Source organism: Thermobia domestica, chromosome 1 (genome assembly GCF_964235325.1).
Source record: "Thermobia domestica chromosome 1, izTheDome1.hap1.1, whole genome shotgun sequence".
NCBI lineage: Eukaryota > Metazoa > Arthropoda > Insecta > Zygentoma > Lepismatidae > Thermobia > Thermobia domestica.
In genome coordinates, this window is record NC_137454.1 from 4,158,953 (window position 1) to 4,179,322 (window position 20,370).

General features: G+C 37.9%; 1 protein-coding gene across 1 annotated transcript in view; it reads right to left on the minus strand.

Annotated features, from left to right (window-relative positions):
- The window catches only part of LOC145683160 (putative oxidoreductase YjmC), a 73,840-nt gene that overhangs the window by 7,747 nt on the left and 45,723 nt on the right, over window positions 1-20,370 (minus strand). Inside the window, exons 5-8 of the mRNA XM_081754526.1 lie at window positions 16,833-16,931; window positions 8,913-9,108; window positions 6,801-6,955; window positions 3,805-3,915 (exon numbers count right to left, since the gene is read on the minus strand). Coding sequence (XP_081610652.1) covers window positions 3,805-3,915; window positions 6,801-6,955; window positions 8,913-9,108; window positions 16,833-16,931 — 561 coding nt within the window. The remainder of the gene's footprint in view (window positions 1-3,804; window positions 3,916-6,800; window positions 6,956-8,912; window positions 9,109-16,832; window positions 16,932-20,370) is intronic.

Genomic DNA, 20,370 nt, shown 5'->3' on the forward strand with positions numbered 1-20,370 from the left:
CTACTCCGGGAAATGACTAAACCTACAAAAAGTGTTTTGATGATTGGGATAGTCGTTGAAATATATGTGTTGCTTCAAATAGAGCAGATTTCCAATACAACTAAATAAAGTTTGATGATTAACTAAATATTTTGTGTTTCACTGTTAATTTCTGTTTTTTTTTTCTTTGGCAGAATGTATATTTACCCTATTTCAGTAGCGGATCCAAGGGGGAGCGATCGGGGCAATCGTCCCCCCAGAAAAGGAACATTTTTTATTTTATATATAAATAAAACCCATCCAACAATTTGGAGCTCTTAAAAGTATCTCGAAGTAGTAGTATTACAACCCACCGCCCCCCAGAAATCCGTTCTGGATCCGCCCCTGCCCTATTTATTAGTCCAAGAAACAACCTCAAGAGCTTCTTGATATGGTTAGAATGTAGAGAGTCAAAAGCCAGGAACTGAGGTGGTTGATGATGGTGATATTAAACTGGAAGTGGTGGAAGTAAATCATTTACGGTTTTTTACGTTGATTACTAAATAACAACAACGGTAATAGATAGGAAGAAGCGGTTTCATGCAATCAATTAACCGTACAAACAACACATTTTATCTCCACTCGTAACTCTCTACGAAAACATGAACATATTACAACTTCTTGTTGATCATTATAGAATAAAGACGGCGAGAAGCGGTTTCCCAACAAAATATTCCATCTTCCCTCTAATCTATAAAAATGGGAAATGGTTGAAATCACCATTTCCGTTTGAAACGGTGATTCCTATAGAAAATGAAATGAAATCTTTAAGTTTAACGTCCTACGATTATGCCGGTTTGGCTAAAGGAGACGGTGATAATGAGAGATGAGTGAAATGGTGGAATGATGAAAGTGGGAGGAAACGGGAGAACCCCGAGAAAACCCACGAGCACGGTGCTTGTCCACCACAAAGTGAACACGGCGCGAGCTGGGATCGAACCAGAGACCCCAAGCACCGGAGGAGAACGCTCTACCACTGAGCCACCGCGACCCCCGTGATTCCTATAGAGTATAAACGAAAATAGACAGCGAGAAACAGTTTTCTACAATCAATTAGGTGCCCCAAGAATATATTACATGTCCACTTTAATCTCTCTACTAAAACCGGAAGTGACATAAATAAACTACTTCCGGTTTCAATTTTAACTGAAAAAATAATGAGTGTCCATAAATAACGCAACTTTTGAAATGATCGTCATTTCTGTTGTAATAAGTTGGCAGCACTGATAAACGACTTTTATTTGTTGTCTTCGAGCTTAGCATGCCGAAGCGCCGAATACTGCAGGAGCGCCATCTGTTTTCTCTACCGGTAGGATTGAAGACAGGTTCCTTGGCCGGGTGATTTCTTGCAACAGTGACGTGAATTGCTCACCCAGATCTTGTGATTTGACAGCATGTGATTTCTTTCTGTGCGGGTATTTGAAACACGATGACTTCCAGAGCTCGAGGCCGAGATTCAGGGTGTAATTTCAGAACTAGAGGTGCAAATAAGCCGAAAAGTTACGGAAAATTTCATCCAAAGAACATGAGTGTGCCTGCAGACTTGCGGAGGACATTTGAGTATATACTTCATACTAATCAAAGGTAGCATTCACTGCAAAAATATGTAAATACGTAAATTACTTAATTTCATTAATAAATTTGTTATTATGTACTGAAAAATTGCGTTCTTTATGGAACACCCTTTATCATGTCATACAAACAAAACTTCTTCACATGGTGAACACGTGGCACTGCTACTTTTTTTTTTTTTTTTTTTTTTTTTACAACAAACCGTTTTAAAATAAACGTCACTACATTTTGTATTTATGTTAAATGTAGACATCCCGACCTCGCTCATATGTGATTAGAAGTATAGTTCTTATTTTCTTGTGCAGGAGGTGATGGAGTCATCGCTATTCTCCAGTCTTCCTTACATTTCCCCAGGTATCCATCTTATAGGGCTTAGATGCACATCTGAGCCGCTGTGCAACATAAGCACAATGGAAAATAAATTTTGCCTACATCGGGCTTTCTTGTTAGTCGATAGACGTCATACTGATCGTATTACAGGCTCTAAATTGAATGATTTTTCCAACAGAAAGGAGCTACCACTGTTCGACTTAAGTGTCTTCACTACAGCGAAATTAAACTACTGCTAGTTTTAGAGTTTTTCTGTAAGATCGTCAAAATAAATAAAAATATTCGAAAAGTAGAAACGTAGTGAACTAGACAATACGATTTTGCACGTGATACCTTTACCACAATTCATCTATCTGCTTTTGGTATGCCGCTATTTACAGAACCCACAAAAAAATGTTAAGTTTGTTTTAGAGTTGCAAATCGAAAGCAGATAGATGAGTTGTGATAACGGTATCACATGCAAAATCGTATTGTCTAGTTCACTACATTTCTGCTTTTCGAATATTTTTATTTATTTTGACGATCTTACAAAAAAACTCTAAAACTAGCAGTAGTTTAATTTCGCTGTAGCGAAGACCCTTAACAGGCTTTTATGTTTGTCTCTCGGTTACAATCAAGTTCGTAAAATCTATCTGAAACTTGATTAGTGCCTTTTTTAAGGCATAACAGGGTGTCTACTAAAATTCCAAAATGGAATTTCGTGACTTTTTCATGACCTTTTCTTTACCAAACTATAAAATTTCCTAACATTCTCAAGAGCGAATTCGGGTGCAAATTAGGCCGAATTTTCGTGCATGCGATAGAATATTTTCCTTGCGAATCAGTAGCGTCTAAAGCTCATCATAAAGACATTTTTGGTGGTGAATTTTGACGTTTTATATAACAAAATTTTCCAGTCTGTGCTTATATTTGTACAGATAAAAAAAAAAAAATTCGTGGCCCCCAAAGCTAAATTTCTTGACTTTCATGACTGTTTTCTGATTTCGTGACTTTTTCGTGACTTTCGTGACATATAGACACCCTGCATAAGAAACATGACTATTGTTTGGAGTGGAAATCCGTGAAAGTAAGGAGTAAAATCTACCCGAAATGGAGATGCCTAATGTGATAGTAAGATAGTAATGGATAGGTAATTCTTCACGATAACTTTTCAAAAAGTATTTCATTTTGATGCAGTGTAGTATGTATTTTCTTTAAGACTTGTCAGAGCTTTCAGTTTACCGTCCACCTTATTCGCGTCAGGCGAAGGGAGACGGGTAATTAAGAGAAGTGAATAATGATGGAAAAATAATTAATGATATGATAATGTGGGAAGAAACGGAAGTATCCCGATCAAACTCACAAACACGATATTGTCCACTACAAAGTTGCTTGGCAAGGAATCGATCCAGGGACCCTAAACACCAGAGGTAAGTGCTCCTTAAGGCTTGTCAACTACCTTCATTGCTGTCATTGCTTGGAGTTGAAATCAGCAAAATACAAGGAGGTAAATTAATCTTAACTTGGGATTTCTGGAACATAGCAACATACCTGATGTCTTATGGACGCCATATTGGATATTACCACTATCATCACTATCCTGTATACAGGGACGTACGCAGGGGGTGGGTCCTGGGGGTCCGGACCCCCCCCCAGAAATTTCTACTTTTGTGTGAATTTAGCCTAATTTTAGGAGCAATTTTAGGAATTTTAATATAAAATACCCTCATATTGAGTTTGGACACCCCCCACCGAAATAAATTTCTGCGTACGCTACTGCCTGTATAGCAAATTTTGCCCAGATCCTTGCCATCCTACAGAGTGGTCTTACATACGTTTTAATTAGTGTACCCCACAAAATGTAATTTTCGTTATTGTTACAAAAGAACTAGGAACTTTACTTACGCATGCTTTCAGCTGATTTTCGTGATATTCAATTCCTCCTTGAGTATCAACTTTCTTTCCATGGAACCTCTCAGGGTCTCCTGCTACAAGCACTGGCTTCGAAGGATCAGTCTAAAATACACGTAATCCCGTTACTTCAAATATTTACAGTATTATTTACTTAAAAATAAGCCTAATACATTTTACATCATTTAAACATTCTGACTCCCTATCTAAAAAGATATAACAATGTTGCAAAAAGCATTCGCCAGTTTTTGACACAACATATAGAATTAACCACCAGTACTAAGCCATACTACAAATACCAGCTAAGTCCAGTATTTGAAAATTATAAATAAACTCTAATGGGATCGAGATATCAGAACAGATGTAACGTTATGTATAAATAGACACGACAACACTATTATCAATAAAATTGACTGAGAAGAAATCCTCATAGATGTAGCTGTACCATTAACTCATAACATACTTACAACATTTAGTACAAAAATAAGGAAATATAAAGACCTGACTGACGAAATCAAAAAGTTATGGAAATGTCAGAAAATTACAATACGATCAATTATTATCTCAACTACAGCTATTGTTCCTAAAAAAAAGCACTCTGACACAACTGGAGCAGATAAACGGAAAACATCTAACACATCTACAAAAGTCAGTAATACAGACACCTGTCATGGTCAGGAAGTTCTTTGGAGAAAGAGAACTCTTCGAATAATCTGTACTTGTCAGAGATGGCCGTTAGGTTATTAAGCAGAAACCAGTTTAAACTGGGATACAGCAATAATAATAATGATAATAATACATGTAATTGAGTGACATATTACACTAATATTAATAAGTATTTTTAAATATTGTGCTTCAAATCTGTTAAAATATTCGTTTGGTACTTGATTTTTTAAACATCAGTCACAAGAATCAACGCAGATATAATCAGTGTCTAGCGATTCTGTCTATACCATTTCAATGGAGCGCAGAATAGAGGAAAACGTAATCAACCATACTAAAAAAGACAATTTGTGTTACACATTCATAAATATGACCCAGTACACTTTCTTTAATCTCTACATTCAAGCAATTAAGGCCACGACAGCCTTTCGTGAACAGAAATGTTTAAATGTGCAGATCCCTCCTGTCTAGTCCTCTTGGACTTAGAAAAAACATTCGATAAAGTGTGGCATTATGGCTTACTACGTAAACTACAGTCACTCCGCCTGCCCATTTGTTACCTTCGACTTATATACTCCTATGTTGAGCTATTGGGAGACAAGGAGAGAAAACAATTAGAACTAAAGTTAAATAAAATACAGAAGGTGCTCTTTGCAGCAAATTCAAGATGATCAACAAGAGCTGAAATTACAAGAAAAGAAATAACAAGAAAAATGAAGATCAGAATGGATCACTTAAAATAAGCGGTAGAGGAGGTCTGTTACATGAGAAGTAAGATAAGAAGGGATAATAGGAGCAAACAAGTCGCAGCCTTTTTTCAAAAGAAACAGAGAAAATCGCGCCCGGAAGAAACAGAGAAATTTTCTCAAAAGAAATTAGGATAATTGTGATGAGAACTTAGAGTGCAAATGCTAATATCAGATTTAAACGATGCTTTCGTGGTCATATTCACTGATCAACATCACAGGAATTTGGACGGAGGCAGAACTCACATATTCTTTACATGTTTTCTTTCTCTACCTCCCTCGCAGATATATGGTTAGCATATGTGTCTTTGACGCAGGAGACCAGGGTTCGATACCCGGAGGGAGCTCATGTAGTTCAGATTCCACGTTCAGCTGTACGTCCACGTCTCATATAGCCTCGATGCTGAATCCTATCTAACATATTTTGTGATTGCAGAGTAGTGAGAAAAAGCGGATGATCGGTATACTTGAACAGCAGTTAAGAGTAGTATAGAATAGAAAGTGATATAGTCACTTTATCACTGGAGATATGGCCCAATCAAATAAATAAGTAAACAGAAATGATATACGCCTTGAAGCAAAAAGTATGCTCTAATTACTGAGATTGAGCAGAGAGTATGCGGTGGATACTCTCGACTATATCTTGCTTATACAGCATTTGAAAATCTACTACCATGCTAAGTTTGATGAGAATCGCATGAGTTTAGTTTAGTGCCACCCACGAGATTAGATTTGGGTCTGTCTCGTTTCGGACATGTCTAGTGGAAATGCTGTCTCTCGTCACGAAAATCTCTCTCTCTCTCTCTCTCTCTCTCTCTCGTGGCATCACTAGATTGGATGAACTTATATGATATACTTACCTTCTGCCGTTCCCTCCATAGCCAATACTTGTCCTTCATTTTTATTTGCCCATGACAGAACAAATTGGCACAGGGATCTGCACAAACTCCAGGAGGTGATTCGTGACATCAAAAGGAAATAAAAAGTCTTTTTGCATATTGTCGAATTCCACGTCGTGTACGGATGGCAAGGGTGAGAACTTCTGATCGATAATCGAATTCTAACAATTGGAACGGAACAAAAAGATATGCAGAAACTGCGGGAAGTGATTCGTGATAACAAAACTAGTTAAATGTGGCTATGAAGATCAGCAAAATGATACATTAGGCAGTTGGGCAGACAGAGGTAGTTTGCGCACATATGTATGTGTATGAATACTGTCCTGTCATGGGCAAACAAGAATGATGGACGAATATTGGCCATGGAAGGAGTGGCAGAATGAAAAGTAACAAGAGGAAGGCCATGATTGAAATCTAACAAGGAAATAATATAAGATGGATGGAAGTAAAAATACAACAAAATTAAATGTGTGGCACAAGACAGAAATCAATAGAACACTGCATCAAACCAATCAACAGACCGATGACCAGAAATTATAACGTTACTATTCGATATTTCCAGGACACAAGAATATAAATAACCTTTGACAAGCCCAGTGATTATTATTACCTAGCTTTGAGGGAATAAGTAGAAGATTAACAGCATTCAAAGAAAGGTATATATTAATTGCTGAATACGTACTGGTTCCATATTTCTAAGAAACTTCAACATGTCGGTGAGGCGGTCTTCAAATCCCGGGGCGAAGCACGAAGGGTCGATGGCCACGAAGCATTGTCCTAAATCAGCCACTCTCTCTGTATTCATCCATCGACGCACGTTGGGTCCATAAGTGGCACCTAATTAGTTTTTCATCCATCCCGAAGAGAAACAAATTAGAATAAAGAATATACGGTCAACATATAATACATAAACGAAATCCAGAAACTATTCTACATCTCAGGGTAAAAGAATGCAAAAATCAGAAAATTATGGGGGACAGGTGAATCTGGATCAAAAGAGAGTTGCCGTGGCCCCGTATTTTTCAACTTTTTTGAGTTTAAACGTAGATTTTGATGAGTTGTGTCCAATGGCATCACTTTTGATTTCTGGAACCGACCGCTTCAAGGTCAAATGGGCAATGCGGACCAGTGACCGACTGGGACGAAATGGGTGTCACTAGATTCGTATTCACACGTACATGAATAACAAATGTTCTATTTTTCCGAAAATTCTATTTTGACCCCGAAAATTAACAAAAATCTGGAATTTTGCATCTTGGATTTTCGTTAATTTTCTGGATCAAAATTGAATTTTCGGGAAAATGGTATATCAATTATTAAGTGTACGTGTGAATAGAAATCAAATGACCTCATTTTGTTCCAGTTGGTCACTGGGCCATAACTTTTCATTTTTGACCTCTAATTTGACCTTGAAACGGTCGGTTCAAGAAATCAAAAGTGGTGCCATTGGACACAGCTCATCAAAATCTACGTTTTAAACCCCAAAAAGTTGAAAAATACGGTACCGCGGAAACTCCCTTTTAACCGTGAATCTGGTTTTTGGTTTGGGTAGCCTAATTTTCTATTGGCTATAATCATAACGGAAAGGTAAGAAAAAAGCTCTATTCCAGTGGTATAAACAAATGCTAGATATGATAGAAAAAACATCTTTAAACATTCAATTTTTATAAAACTCCTTATTTCATTCTTTCAAATAAACTATAGAACGTCGAGAAGTGTACTTGTCACTTTCATGTGTTTTACATTTCGTTGCTAACAAAACACCTGTAAAATCATTAATAACAAAGAACACTGATTAAGATGTATGAGATCTTCACTGATGTACCTAAATCAGTGGTACTGTATTTTCTGCCTTGTAAAGCTCACCCCTCAATTTCACATTATTTAAAAGAATGAAACAAAATGTTCATATTCTTATTTCCATATTCCACTGCGTATTTTACAACTATCTTCACTGCATAACACGCACCCCAATTTATGGCCTATTTTTAAAAAAATATATCTAATATCTGCAAAACGGCAGGTGTCCAGAAAGGTTTAACGTACATGGAAAAGATTTCCCGAATTTGAACTTCAATTCTGGACTGTAAGTACACAAAATAATAAACGTTTTAAAACTTACCTTACCACACTTTGCCCGACTCCCAAATTACCATGTCAATTTTGGTTAAGAGCTGTTCCGGGATTCCGGAGGATTATCCGGACAAACCAAGGCCTAACTCGAGTAAAGAAGAGCTTTGCTAGCTTCGCTTTAGAACATTCTGTTCACAGAACAAAATGAAAAGCTTCGTCCTATTTCTAATACAATTTTCCATTGTTTACAATGATATTTCGTGCGCCAAATGCTTTTCCAATGATAAGTATATGGACATGCCGTTTTTCGGTGATTATTCCTCAATAGTATGTCCGACCGGGACATGCAAACCTTTACGACACTCAGCGCGTGCTCTCAAATCACCACGTCAAATTTGCTTAAGAACTGTTGAGGCATATCGGAGGAGTATTCAGACACACCAAGACCTAACTCGAGTGAAGAGGAACTTCGCTCGCTTTACTTTGAAAACCAGTGTTCGCAGAACAAAACGAGATGGGCTTCGCCCTATTTCTAATGCTGAAAATTTTATTTTTCCATTTTTACAAGAGAATTCGCGCACCGTCGGTATGATCATATATGCTGATTGGCTAACGTAAAGTTAATGTTAGAGTGCTAATGGAAGATCTAAAAGCATTTAAAAATCTATAACCACATTTACTGTACATTATACGTTAAAGGAAACTTGTTATTATTCCATACCTCCAAGAATTCCACAGAATACTTCGACCAGTAAGCCCAGTCCATATCCTTTGTATCCTGATGTGATTTCAGATCCTCCGAGAGGCATTAGATGCCCAGTTTCGAAGGCAATGGTGGCATCCGTTGTCACGTGGCCATCTTTATCCTGTGCCCAACCTTCTGGAATAGGTATACCTTGGCGTTTATGAACTTCAATCTACAAATGCAGCAGACATTACAAAAGACTGCAACAAATATATAACATAATTGTACTAATAAATAGTAACACTAAATTGATAGCAATCGATATAATTCTAACATGCCAATTTTATTCCTATATGTTCTAAATCAAAGATGAATGTAGTCCTAGATTTGATATAGAAAGGATACAGTACTAGGAAAGTTTTGTAATATGACGCAACCATGTGCCGTACGAGTCTGTTTTTTGGTGCATGATTAGACATGTCCATATCTGCACCGTAACCGCTGTACCAAGTCGATGAGCTGAGCTATTCATTAACAATGATAGTCTCTCGTCCTTGCTATGTCTAAAGTATTTGCTATACTGAACAGTGCCTGCCTCAAGTCATCGAATCAATGAAGAACCTACAACTAAATTCAAGAATGGACATCTAATTCCTCCATCATGACAATGTTCCAGCTCACCGAACGAAAGCCTGCACCGAAAATTTGAGCACTACAAAACTGAAACTTCTGGCAGCCTCCTTACAGTTCAGATCTTGCTCCCTGCAACTTTGCGCTGTTCCCGTATGTGAAAATGAAGCTGAAAGAATGCGGTATTCCAGTGATGAGGATCTTCTGAGGGTTTGGGACAACGAGTGCGTCTTACTACGTAGTGAAACTTGGAAGATCTGGTTTAACGATTAGTTTCGGAGGATGGGGTGTGTGTGCTGGATGTGGTGCAAATTATTTTGAAAAACTTAAGTCTTCATCCCGGCGAAATCAAAATACCGCTAATTTTACAGTAATTAAGTGATATCTTCAAAAAGATCAAATATAATTGAAATATGGAACAAGAGCGCCCTAGAAAATATTATTTTGCGTGAGGTACCGTTATCACAAGTCACCTGGTGGCTTTCCGTTTTCAGCTGTTTAGAAACGCCAAAATAAATGCCGATTTTCAAAATGGCTGGAAATCGAAAGCAGATAAGTGAGTCGTGATAACGGTTTCTCATGTAAAATAATATTGTCTAGGGCGCTCTTGTTCCACATTTCGATTATCTTTTATCTATTTGAAGATATCACATAATTACTGTAAAATTAGCGGTATTTTAATTTCACCGGGATGAAGACTCTTAAATAAATGAAACTGCATTTCAAAACTTCTCTAGAACCCTTTACGTGTTTCTCCAGTAGCATAACCATATGTCTAAATATTCACATGTGTTTGCAAAGTAATCAAATAATTCGATGCTAATTACAGGACGTAAACTAAACACATGCAAGTGGTGTTCAGCAAGCTTCCTTTGTTGCATAGAAAGTTGGAGAATAGGGTAGCCATCAAAGTTTGTTTCAGGCTATAGAAGACCAATAGAGTTACATACGAAATAATAGAAACTTATGGAGATAGTGCTCCTCTATGTGCAAGAATCTTTGGCTGGCAAAGATTTTACGAATCGGACGATCAGGCACACGTGAATATCATAGGTATTATACATACTGAGCAAGAACCGAAGAATCAACACTTAGGAAATTGGAATCGTCATACAGTTCTCCATGGCATCTATTGATGGCATTATAAGAAACCAGTTAGCTGCAAGAAAATTAAACAAAAGAGCATTCTGCATAAGCTCAGACGAGAGTATTAAAAGGATCCTATTATTACTACTCTCAAATCAACTTCATATCATTACTTTGTCTCCTGTCATGTAAGCAGTCCCGTTACCTTTTACATGCTCTTCATATAAATGATTCGGATGTTTATCACGAGAGAATTTCTCTTCCGAATATTCCCTTTTACTCGTACTTCACGAATTATTTACAGTCTTCTTCGTTCCTCCCTCATTTAGTAAGAAAGTACACTCTATGTTTCTTCAAACTCGTGTGATCATGAGAAAGTTATCCGCAAACATGGGTTTTTCTTTCAAGATGAAGTGAGTTCATCCATTTGTTTCCCATTGATTTCAAACTCAAACTATAGTAATAGAAATAGGAGAATATTTTAAGAGATTTCCGGTAACATTTTTACTTAACATAAATTAAATTCATTTTCTTACTCTTATGCGATTTCAATTCAGGCAGTTGATGAACGCCCTGGGAATATACAAGGTTATACTCTGAGACAAATCCGTTCTCCGGACAGCGGAATGTTGTACAAATATACGGAATCCTCTTGCTTACTACAGAAACCAGTACGGAGCATACGTTATCAATATGCTACATAGATTCTGACCTTATATGTTACATCATGCCGTTGCAGGATGTCTGACATTTAACAATCTTCCTTATATTACATAAATATACTATGTTACCTTCATCAGCTATATTTATATACGTCCATTTGTATGTGAGATCCTGATCGCCTATATTGTTTCATACTGAAAGTACGTATAGATGGAACACTTATGCAGAAAGTATTACAAAACATGCTCTTTCAGTTATACGTTTGCTGTACGTTAAGTTCAAAAACTACAGGATTTACAAAAGTAACATACGATTTTACGTACGCCACATACAATTTTTTCTCAGTATAGTAACCATACCAGAGATGGCATATATCAATGAAAACTTGGTCCATGACCCACCGCCCACCGTGATCCATTCTGACCCACCGTGATCCATTCTGACCCACCGTGACTCACCGTCATAACACTGACTCATGATCTACGCCCTCTTCTCCACTGACTAAAGACTTTACACTTGTAATAAAGCAAGACTGTAAAATTATCACTAATCGGAGTTCGAATTTCTACGATCAACCGTTCAAGCACCGCTTTGCTACGATACCGGTGGATCTGACCTTTACGATACAAAATTGTGAAATATTTATCATAGGCCACATTACGATGAATTTCAATTTAATTATCATATATAATTATTTTCTTGTTGAATTACAGATAGTTTTCAGTGGAAAACAGGATGAAATTTGAAAGTATCAAATCAAGGTAATGTAGGCCAGCGTAAAGGGGAAAAAGTGTAAAATTCGATTGTGTCTCGAAACCCAAGTAGTAAGTCCTATTGCTATTATTACAATTACAAATATCAATATCCAAAAGTGCCTGAAGTTCTTTTATCACTTAGATATACTCATCTCTGATAAGTAAACAGAAACAAATGAAAAAGGAACTAAGATGGAGGCCTTGAAAGTAAAATGTAGACAAATTCATCAGTGTTCAGAAGATCCTGTGTACAATGCACTGAGCAGAGTGGGTCGGTGGGGGCTGAGTCACAGTGGGTGACGTTTATTTGACACACGACAAACTGAGCCATTCACAAATCTTGACTCATGACTCAGTGATTCACCCCATCTCTGAACCAAATACAAGCCAACCAACAGGAGACCTGGCTGGCTGCAGTCCGTTGTAGGCTATAATCATCATAATCATCGTAGGTATTCTGCCCTTATTGGCAGGTCACTTGCCGCAGCTGAGAAGCTTCCATGCTCCTTGTTCCTCCACTAACCTCTTCGTCTTCACGTCTGATCTTTTATGTTTTTATATAATCCATTAATTGTAGTCTCCTTCTCTACCTCCTTCTCTTTCCCGCCATCATACTCTCTAGGATGTCCCTCATGATACAATTTATTCTTAGGCAATGTCCCAACCAGTTTCTCTTCCTCTTCCTAATAATATTTAAAAGTGTTCTTTTCTCACCCACCATTTCTAACACTCTCTCATTCGTTTTCCGCTCGAAACAACTAATTCTTTCCATTCTTCTCCACACCCACATTTCGAAGGCTTCCAGTCGATTTTCATCACTTTTACGTAATGTCCACATTTCCGCCCCATTCAGTACAACACTTCACACGAAGCATTTTATGAGTCTTTTTTTCAAATCTTTATTCAAGGTCCCACAAAACAGCCTTTTCTTCCTCCTAAAGGCTTTTCTTTTATATCACGTTCGCACTTCATGTCATTACTAACAATACTACCCAGATATCGAAAACCATTCACTTGTTCTATTTTCTCCCTTCCCACTTTTATATTTGACACAGACCCCTTCGTTCAAATAAACATGGTTTTTGTTTTTCTCACATTTATTTTCATCCCATATTCTTCAAAGCCCTTCCTCATTTTTTCTAACATTTTATTGATTTTCTTTTCAGATTCTGCAACAAGCGCCATATCGTCTGCAAATCTTATGCATCTAATCATTCTACCTCCTACCGAAATGCAATCATCATCACATAGGCTGTTTTTCACTATCTCTTCTAGATATACATTAAATAGTGTTGGCGAAAGGCAGCATCCTTTTCGAACTCCCCTTCCAATTGCACTCCCTTCCGTCAGTATTTCCCCTATCCTAACACCTGCTCGTTGGTTCATGTATAAGTTTCTTATGAGTCTTCTATCTTTCCATTCCAACCCTATCTTTGTCAGAACTCCCAACAATTCCCAATTCACGCGGTCAAAAGCCTTTTCTAGATCAATAAATACAACATACACCTCTTTCCCTTTTTCTATAAATCTTTCACCGATTGCCCTTAATAATCCAATAGCATCTCTTGTGCCCTTGCCTCTTCTGAACCCGAACTGCTCCTTCTCAACTTCGTCATTTGTTCTTCCATATAACCTTCTGTTCAGTATTCGGAGCAAAATTTTAGCTGCATGAGATATGAGACTAATAGTTCTATAATCCTCGTATCTCTCTGGATTCGATTTCTTAGCCATCGGTATCATAATGGTCTTCAGAAAGTCTTTTGGCCACTCTCCTGTTTCAGATATTTCACTGTATAGTCGGAACAATTCTTTCTTTCCCTTGTCTCCCATATTTTTAATAAATTCGATTGGTATATTATCTACCCCGGTTGCCTTTCCATTTCTAATCTCGGATATAGCCTCTTCGAACTCATCCCGAAGAATATTAAATCCTTTATCATCTTCGCCTACTTCATTTTCTACTTCAACATTTAGGCTACATGGTCTATCACTACTCTCATATAAGTCTTCAACTTATACTTTCCACATTTCTATGACCTCATTTCTCTCGCTGACTACCTTCCCATTCTTATTTTCTACTAGCATCGTAATACCCCCTTGTTTCCTCCGAAATTCCATAGATTTCACCTTCTTGTAGATTTCCTCATGTTCTCCAACTCTTTGTTATTCTTCTATGTCCTCGCAGTTTCTTTTGTAAAACTCTTCCCTCGCTCTGTCTGTTTCTCTTCGTAATTCATTATTTAACTTTATATACATATTTCTGTCCTCTTCTGTATCAACCTGTTTCCACGTCTTCCTCTATCTCATTTTCTGCAACATCTGCCCTTAACCCACGGTTTCTTAGTCGTTTTGTGTTCTCGGTAACCTACTGTTTCTTGTGCAGCTTGCTGTAAGCAACGTTTAATATGTTCCCACCGTGCGTTACTACCTGCGCCTATCCGTTCCTCGTTTGAACATTTTCCTTCGAATTTTTCAACGAAAAGATTTCTTATTTCCTCGTTTTTCAACTTTTGAGTATTCGATACTTTGTTGCCTACTTTTCTTCTGCCTACATTTTTCAGTTGAATATCTACTTCGGCCAGCACAAGATTATGATCAGAGAAAATATCAGCCCCGGGAAGGGTCTTCGCGTTCGTTAAGCTATTCCGATACCTGTCCTGAATCATAACATAGTCTATCTGATATCTTCCGCTGTCTATTGGTGATTTCCATGTATATCTTCTTCTCTTGTGCTGATTGAGCCAAGTGTTCCCAATTACTAGTGAATTCTGTCCACAGACATTCACCAGTCCCTCTTCCCTTTCATTTCTTTCGCCTAAACCATATTTGCCTACGATACTACCTTCTTGCTACAAAGACATTGAATTTAGTTGTATGTTAATATCCACGAATACTTAAACATAATAAAGCTATTTTTTTTATATATTGACATCAAGACATATTACGGCCTAATAATTTTCTTCTCTCTCTCTCTCTCCCAGTCGAAAATTGTTCCCAAAAGAATGCTAAATTGATGGAGAAGTGGACATCATACTGCGAAAGAAAAGATCAGTAGAAGTTTGAAACTTGACACATATGTTCGGATCATCTTCTACCAAATAATTTTGAAGGAGATATGAATTGTTAATTATCCCACCTGAAAGGAAGTCAGAATTTGACGCCTTTCCTTGTGTGAATTTGTTTCCAGAGGGTTCAACGAATGAACCAGTAACGCAACGATTAGAAAAATGTTAAAGAAAACCGGGTTTTAGATAAGAAACGCTAAACTAAGACATATTTTGTTTTTGCAACACACAAACACTCAAAAATTAAAGAACTGTTGACTTCATAATTTAGTTGGAGAAATATAAAAGACAATGATTATTTAAGGTCGCAGAGGCACGGCAGGAACTCTCTGGTTAAAATTATTTGGGCGTGTTTGAATATTATAAAGTTCTTCTTATGCAGGCATAGATAAAGCATAGATAGAGATAAATTATACATGGGAACGCTTTTAATTATTGAATTTTATTATAAATGATGTAATGCAAAATTATTTTAATGTAAATAGTTTACTAATATTGGGTAAAGAGAGGTATTTTAAGGCCTGAGCATCTTAGGGAACGATCTCTACAGAGCTCCAAGCAAGCTAGGTGGAGTGGATTTAGGATCCTCAACACTCCACGCAAGCAGAAGGGTATTTAAAAGCCACAAAGCACAACGTAAGCTGGGTGGCTGAAGTTAGGAATCGCACATCGTTCCAAAGAAAGCCATGCGCGGGATATTGCAAAATACAGTGCCATCGTGTGTTATCCTCCGTGAAGACTCTGCCTTCATTGTCTGTACAAGGAGCAAGAGGGCTTTATATAAAGGAATAGTAATTCAGGTGTACTCGTGACTGGCTACCCGTATAACGAAGCCATTGTATTCGTAATCGTAAGTTGAACACATTCCTGTATCCTATCCCTTAATTTTCAATTTGCCATAGGCTGTTTGATTCAAAGGAAAGCAACTGGCAACTCTACCCCTGCTCTAGTAACTTGGTGATCCCATCTAGTGACTTTAGAGTAGATCGCCTACAACCTTTCTACCTGCGGATAGGATACTCAGATATCATAATTTACAACCCCTAGAACTAACCACTCATTTTGGCCCCTGGAATATTATTACCCCAAGGACAGAGGAAGAAAGTAGGGTTGACCATCTGGAAGCTTCAGTGAAGTCACGTAAAGTTTATTGTGTCCATTGGTTGAATGATCGAATAAAGTATTTCCTTTTTGTGTGTATGTGTTTCCCTTCATAAGATCGAAACTTAGACATAAAAGGCCTTATGCAGAGTCGTTCTGCAACGTGATTAGTGCCATACTAAAGAGCTCGACTAGCATAAGTTTCCAGCAGTAGTCAGATCTTTAGTATGATGCTAATCATATGTCAAAACGACTCTGCATAACGCCGAAATATTCTGTATATAAACAACAAACGTCCCAGTCTGTCATCCATGCTATCAGATGTCACTACGCTAACGGTGTTGTTTTAAATCAACATAATGTTGTGTACCTAGGTAAATGGAGTTGGGTGGCCAAACTAAAAAATAAACAAATAAATAAGTAAATACAAACAATTAGAGTCCTCCCCGATAGTGTACTGGCCAACCGTGAAGTCCCTTTTCGCTGGATGATTCATAAGTTGGCCTTTTTTTTTTTTTTTTTTGCTAGTGAAATTATTTACTTCGTGCAACCTTTCCCTGGTGATAAGTTCGGAGACAAAAGTGGTCAAAGCGTGAAATGGAGACAATCTAGAATAAAAAATAGGACTAAGCTGAAAATGTGAGAAGTAGACGTACCTTTCCAACAGCAGCTGCCGTAGTGGCCATGTCTAAAACAAAGCTATCACCAGCGTTGGCTGGCGCAGCTACTGAGATAGGATTTGTTCCCAAAGCAACCTGCACAAAATAGAAGTAAATATTTTACAACTTTAAAAGAGATAATAAAAATTTCTTATTCACTTATTTTATATTGTTTCACTTAGTTGAAACCGGAAAGTAGTAAATACATCACTACTAGGATTATAAGTATCGTTGTTATAAATCTGGTGTCACTGTTAGCGAAAGACAAAGAACAACCGAAACTTACCGGTGTATTTTTACATTAGAATACATAAACGATGGTTAGAACAGAGTAAAAAGTATGAATTATTATTGGCAATGAGCAACATACTTTTTCCCGCCAAAAATATTATTCGCAATTTTTTCTAAAACTAAGCATCAAAATTTTCCGTCAATAATGTTATTTTGTTGAGCTTGAGGTTTCACCTTCGGACAATTCCACAATTAAACAAAATTAGAATTTTAGAGTTTATAATAATTTTTACTTCTATCCACATCAATAACCAGTACGCTCGTCTTGCTCAGACTGATCCTCAATACGGTTTCAGTTCAATATGTCATGTGGGTATCATACGGCATAAAGTTTTACGTTAACAGTACAATCTTTTTTCTACTTTTTCGAAAATTATACATGAAGATTTATACTCACTATATCACGTTTTAAAACTCGATTAGATGTATCCAATGGCATACAGGGTTTATCTGTAAAGTAATGAGACTGGCTGTCGCGGGTCGCACCTGCACCACTCAGCAGCAGTGCTTTCCCCAGCGGGTGGATTTCTGGTGGGGAGTCTAAGCTAAGCAACGAATCGGACAGCAGTCGTGTCCGAGCTGTAACGCAGTCACGAAGATGCGTGCGCAAAAGCTGTTTTTGAGTTTTTGTCACAGCAGACAAGTCGTTTGGACAAAAGTGTGGGCAAATGAAAAATCTCCTGGACTCACAAGGGAATGAAGGGAGAATTGATATCGAGTTGGAACGTTGTGCATACATCAATCGAAAGCCCTAATGATGCTGATTAAGAATCTGTAATAAAAAGTTTCCACATAAATGTATTGAATGAGTTATGTCGATTTGTTACTTTTCACATTAGTTAAGTAGGTGAAAACAAAACGATGAGCTCAACTCACAGAGCTTGCTACCTTCTAAAGCTAATCATCTAGCTAATCATCTATGTGAAATACATAGTGAGAAAGCATCATAAGACATATTGTACGCATAATAAAGTCCCTGTGTGGTACTTCCATCTATGCGGTAAAGTGCGCAACAACTTCGATTCTCCCATGCCTAAACACACGCGAACAGTTGTCAGTGTGCTCTCGCCGAGAAAACAAGGTGCTTGTTTTGACGTGTACTCAAATGTTGTTAATTTGTTAAGTCAAGGTGCAAAATGCCGCAAATGAATATTGCCAACGTCTTGGCAATTGTAACTGAACAAGTCAGCGACTATATCCAGCGGAATCGGAAGAATCTGCTGAACAAACGTGAAACAAAATTGACTTCGCATCCGCCATTTGTGACATGATTATTGAAGGCTGTGAAAAAGGCGATGTCATTTCAGAAACTTTGGTTTTGACAGACTTTCGCGTGATTGACGATGATACACCAAGGCACATTTACATACATCACGAAGGAGCTGTTCGATTTTGGATGAAGACTCTGATTATGAACCATCGACATCAGCAGATCATCCGAAAAATTCAGACACTCGGAAATACACAGACGACGAGATGAGGTGGTTCTTGATTGTGAATGGACACCGCAAGACAAATGCAGAAAAAATTACTGCCATCCGTAAGAAACACTCTTGGGCACCAGATTGGCCTGTCATTCGTGCGTGGAAAAGACAATTCGCATCTGGTGGCAATAGAAAATTGAAGCTGAAGCAAATAAGCGACGATACGTTTGCCGATTTCAACGCAACTGCTGCGGCTGGGCATCCCATTCACGACGACGACATACGAATCTGGGCGATGAAAAATGCCACCAAACTTAATTTCGCTCATTCGTTTGAGGTTTCGTCTTGGTGGGTACAGCAGTTTAAAAAAAGCCCGTGGAATTACCAGCCGCCGAATCACGACACGCGTGACGAAGCTCTGCTTCGAAGATCAGGAGGTTTTGAAAACGGAAGCAGACAAATTTGCGACCCGCATCAGTAACACAATCAATGAAAAACGCATCGCTGCCGCAAACGTTATGAATGCCGATCAGAGTGGTGTTCAATATGAAATGACAGAAAATCGCACTCTGGCGTTCAAAGGACAAGATAGAGTTGAAAAAGTTGTGCAGGAAACAAATGCTACAACCCACTCTTTCACTATGTTGTCAATAGTTGTGATGAGCGGAGTTTTTCATGACAAAATGATGGTAACACCCCAAGAGTCTAGCGGAAAATTTGGGCCAAGGGTGTGGGAAACAATGATCAAACCCGAAAATCTAGTGCTTGATGCATCGAAAAGTGGCATCATGACAAATGACGGCCGCGACAAGTTTGTTAAAGACTTGCTGTCTGCAGCGATTTTACAGAACAAAGAAAATATCGTTCTATTTGACCATTGGGGTCCGTTTACAGACCACACGCGAATTGCCGCGTGTTTCCCAAATGGCGCAATGGTGAAGGTTGAGAATATCCCGAAAAACTGCACGCGATTCTGTCAGCCGTTAGACGTATATGAGTTTGGAGTTTGGAAACATTATTTGAAGAAACTTGAACACTATGTGAAACTCGAACTTGACGGGTATAAAATAACGAGACCAGCGCATTATATTTGCTTCGATTCTACACAATCAGATGAGTTCGCCAAGATACATTGGGTTGTATCAATATGCATTTATTGAAGCTGGTTATAAGACTAGTGAATATCCTGCTTTTGATTCGCCAAGCAAATTTGGTTTCAGGTTTGGTGTCGCCAACTGTAAGCATTGTGAGAAACTTGTGAAATCCGTTGCTCTTGTTGCAAAGACATTTTTTGCTTGAACCATTTTGTTGTTGATAACCCTGAGTATGTGCTAAATATCATTACTGCACATCTTATGTCAACTAATACATTTGATTCTATTATGCTCCAAACGTTATGTTTCCTCAAATATGGGTAACAAAAACATTTCCAAACGATTTATAGTGCGTGAATTAGTCGTTTGTATGAGTTTGGTAGCGATTTGAACTGAAATAACGTGAAAAAGTGCGAAAACTGCGAAAAGTGACAAATCGGCATAACTAATTCAATACATTTATGTGGAAACTTTTTATTACAGATTTTTAATCAGCATCATTAGTGCTTTCGATTGATGTATGCACAACGTTCCAACTCGATATGAATTCTTCCTTTATTCCCTTGTCAGTGGTGCCCGAAGAAAATTTTCTATAAGGGGCCCATCTGCATGATTGCTATATTGCGTGTGGTATTTAATATACGTGGTTCGGTTTTCGGATGGTCATGCCTTGACTCCAACCGTCGTTTGAGTGTAAGATTAACCACCGAGGACCTTAACATGTGG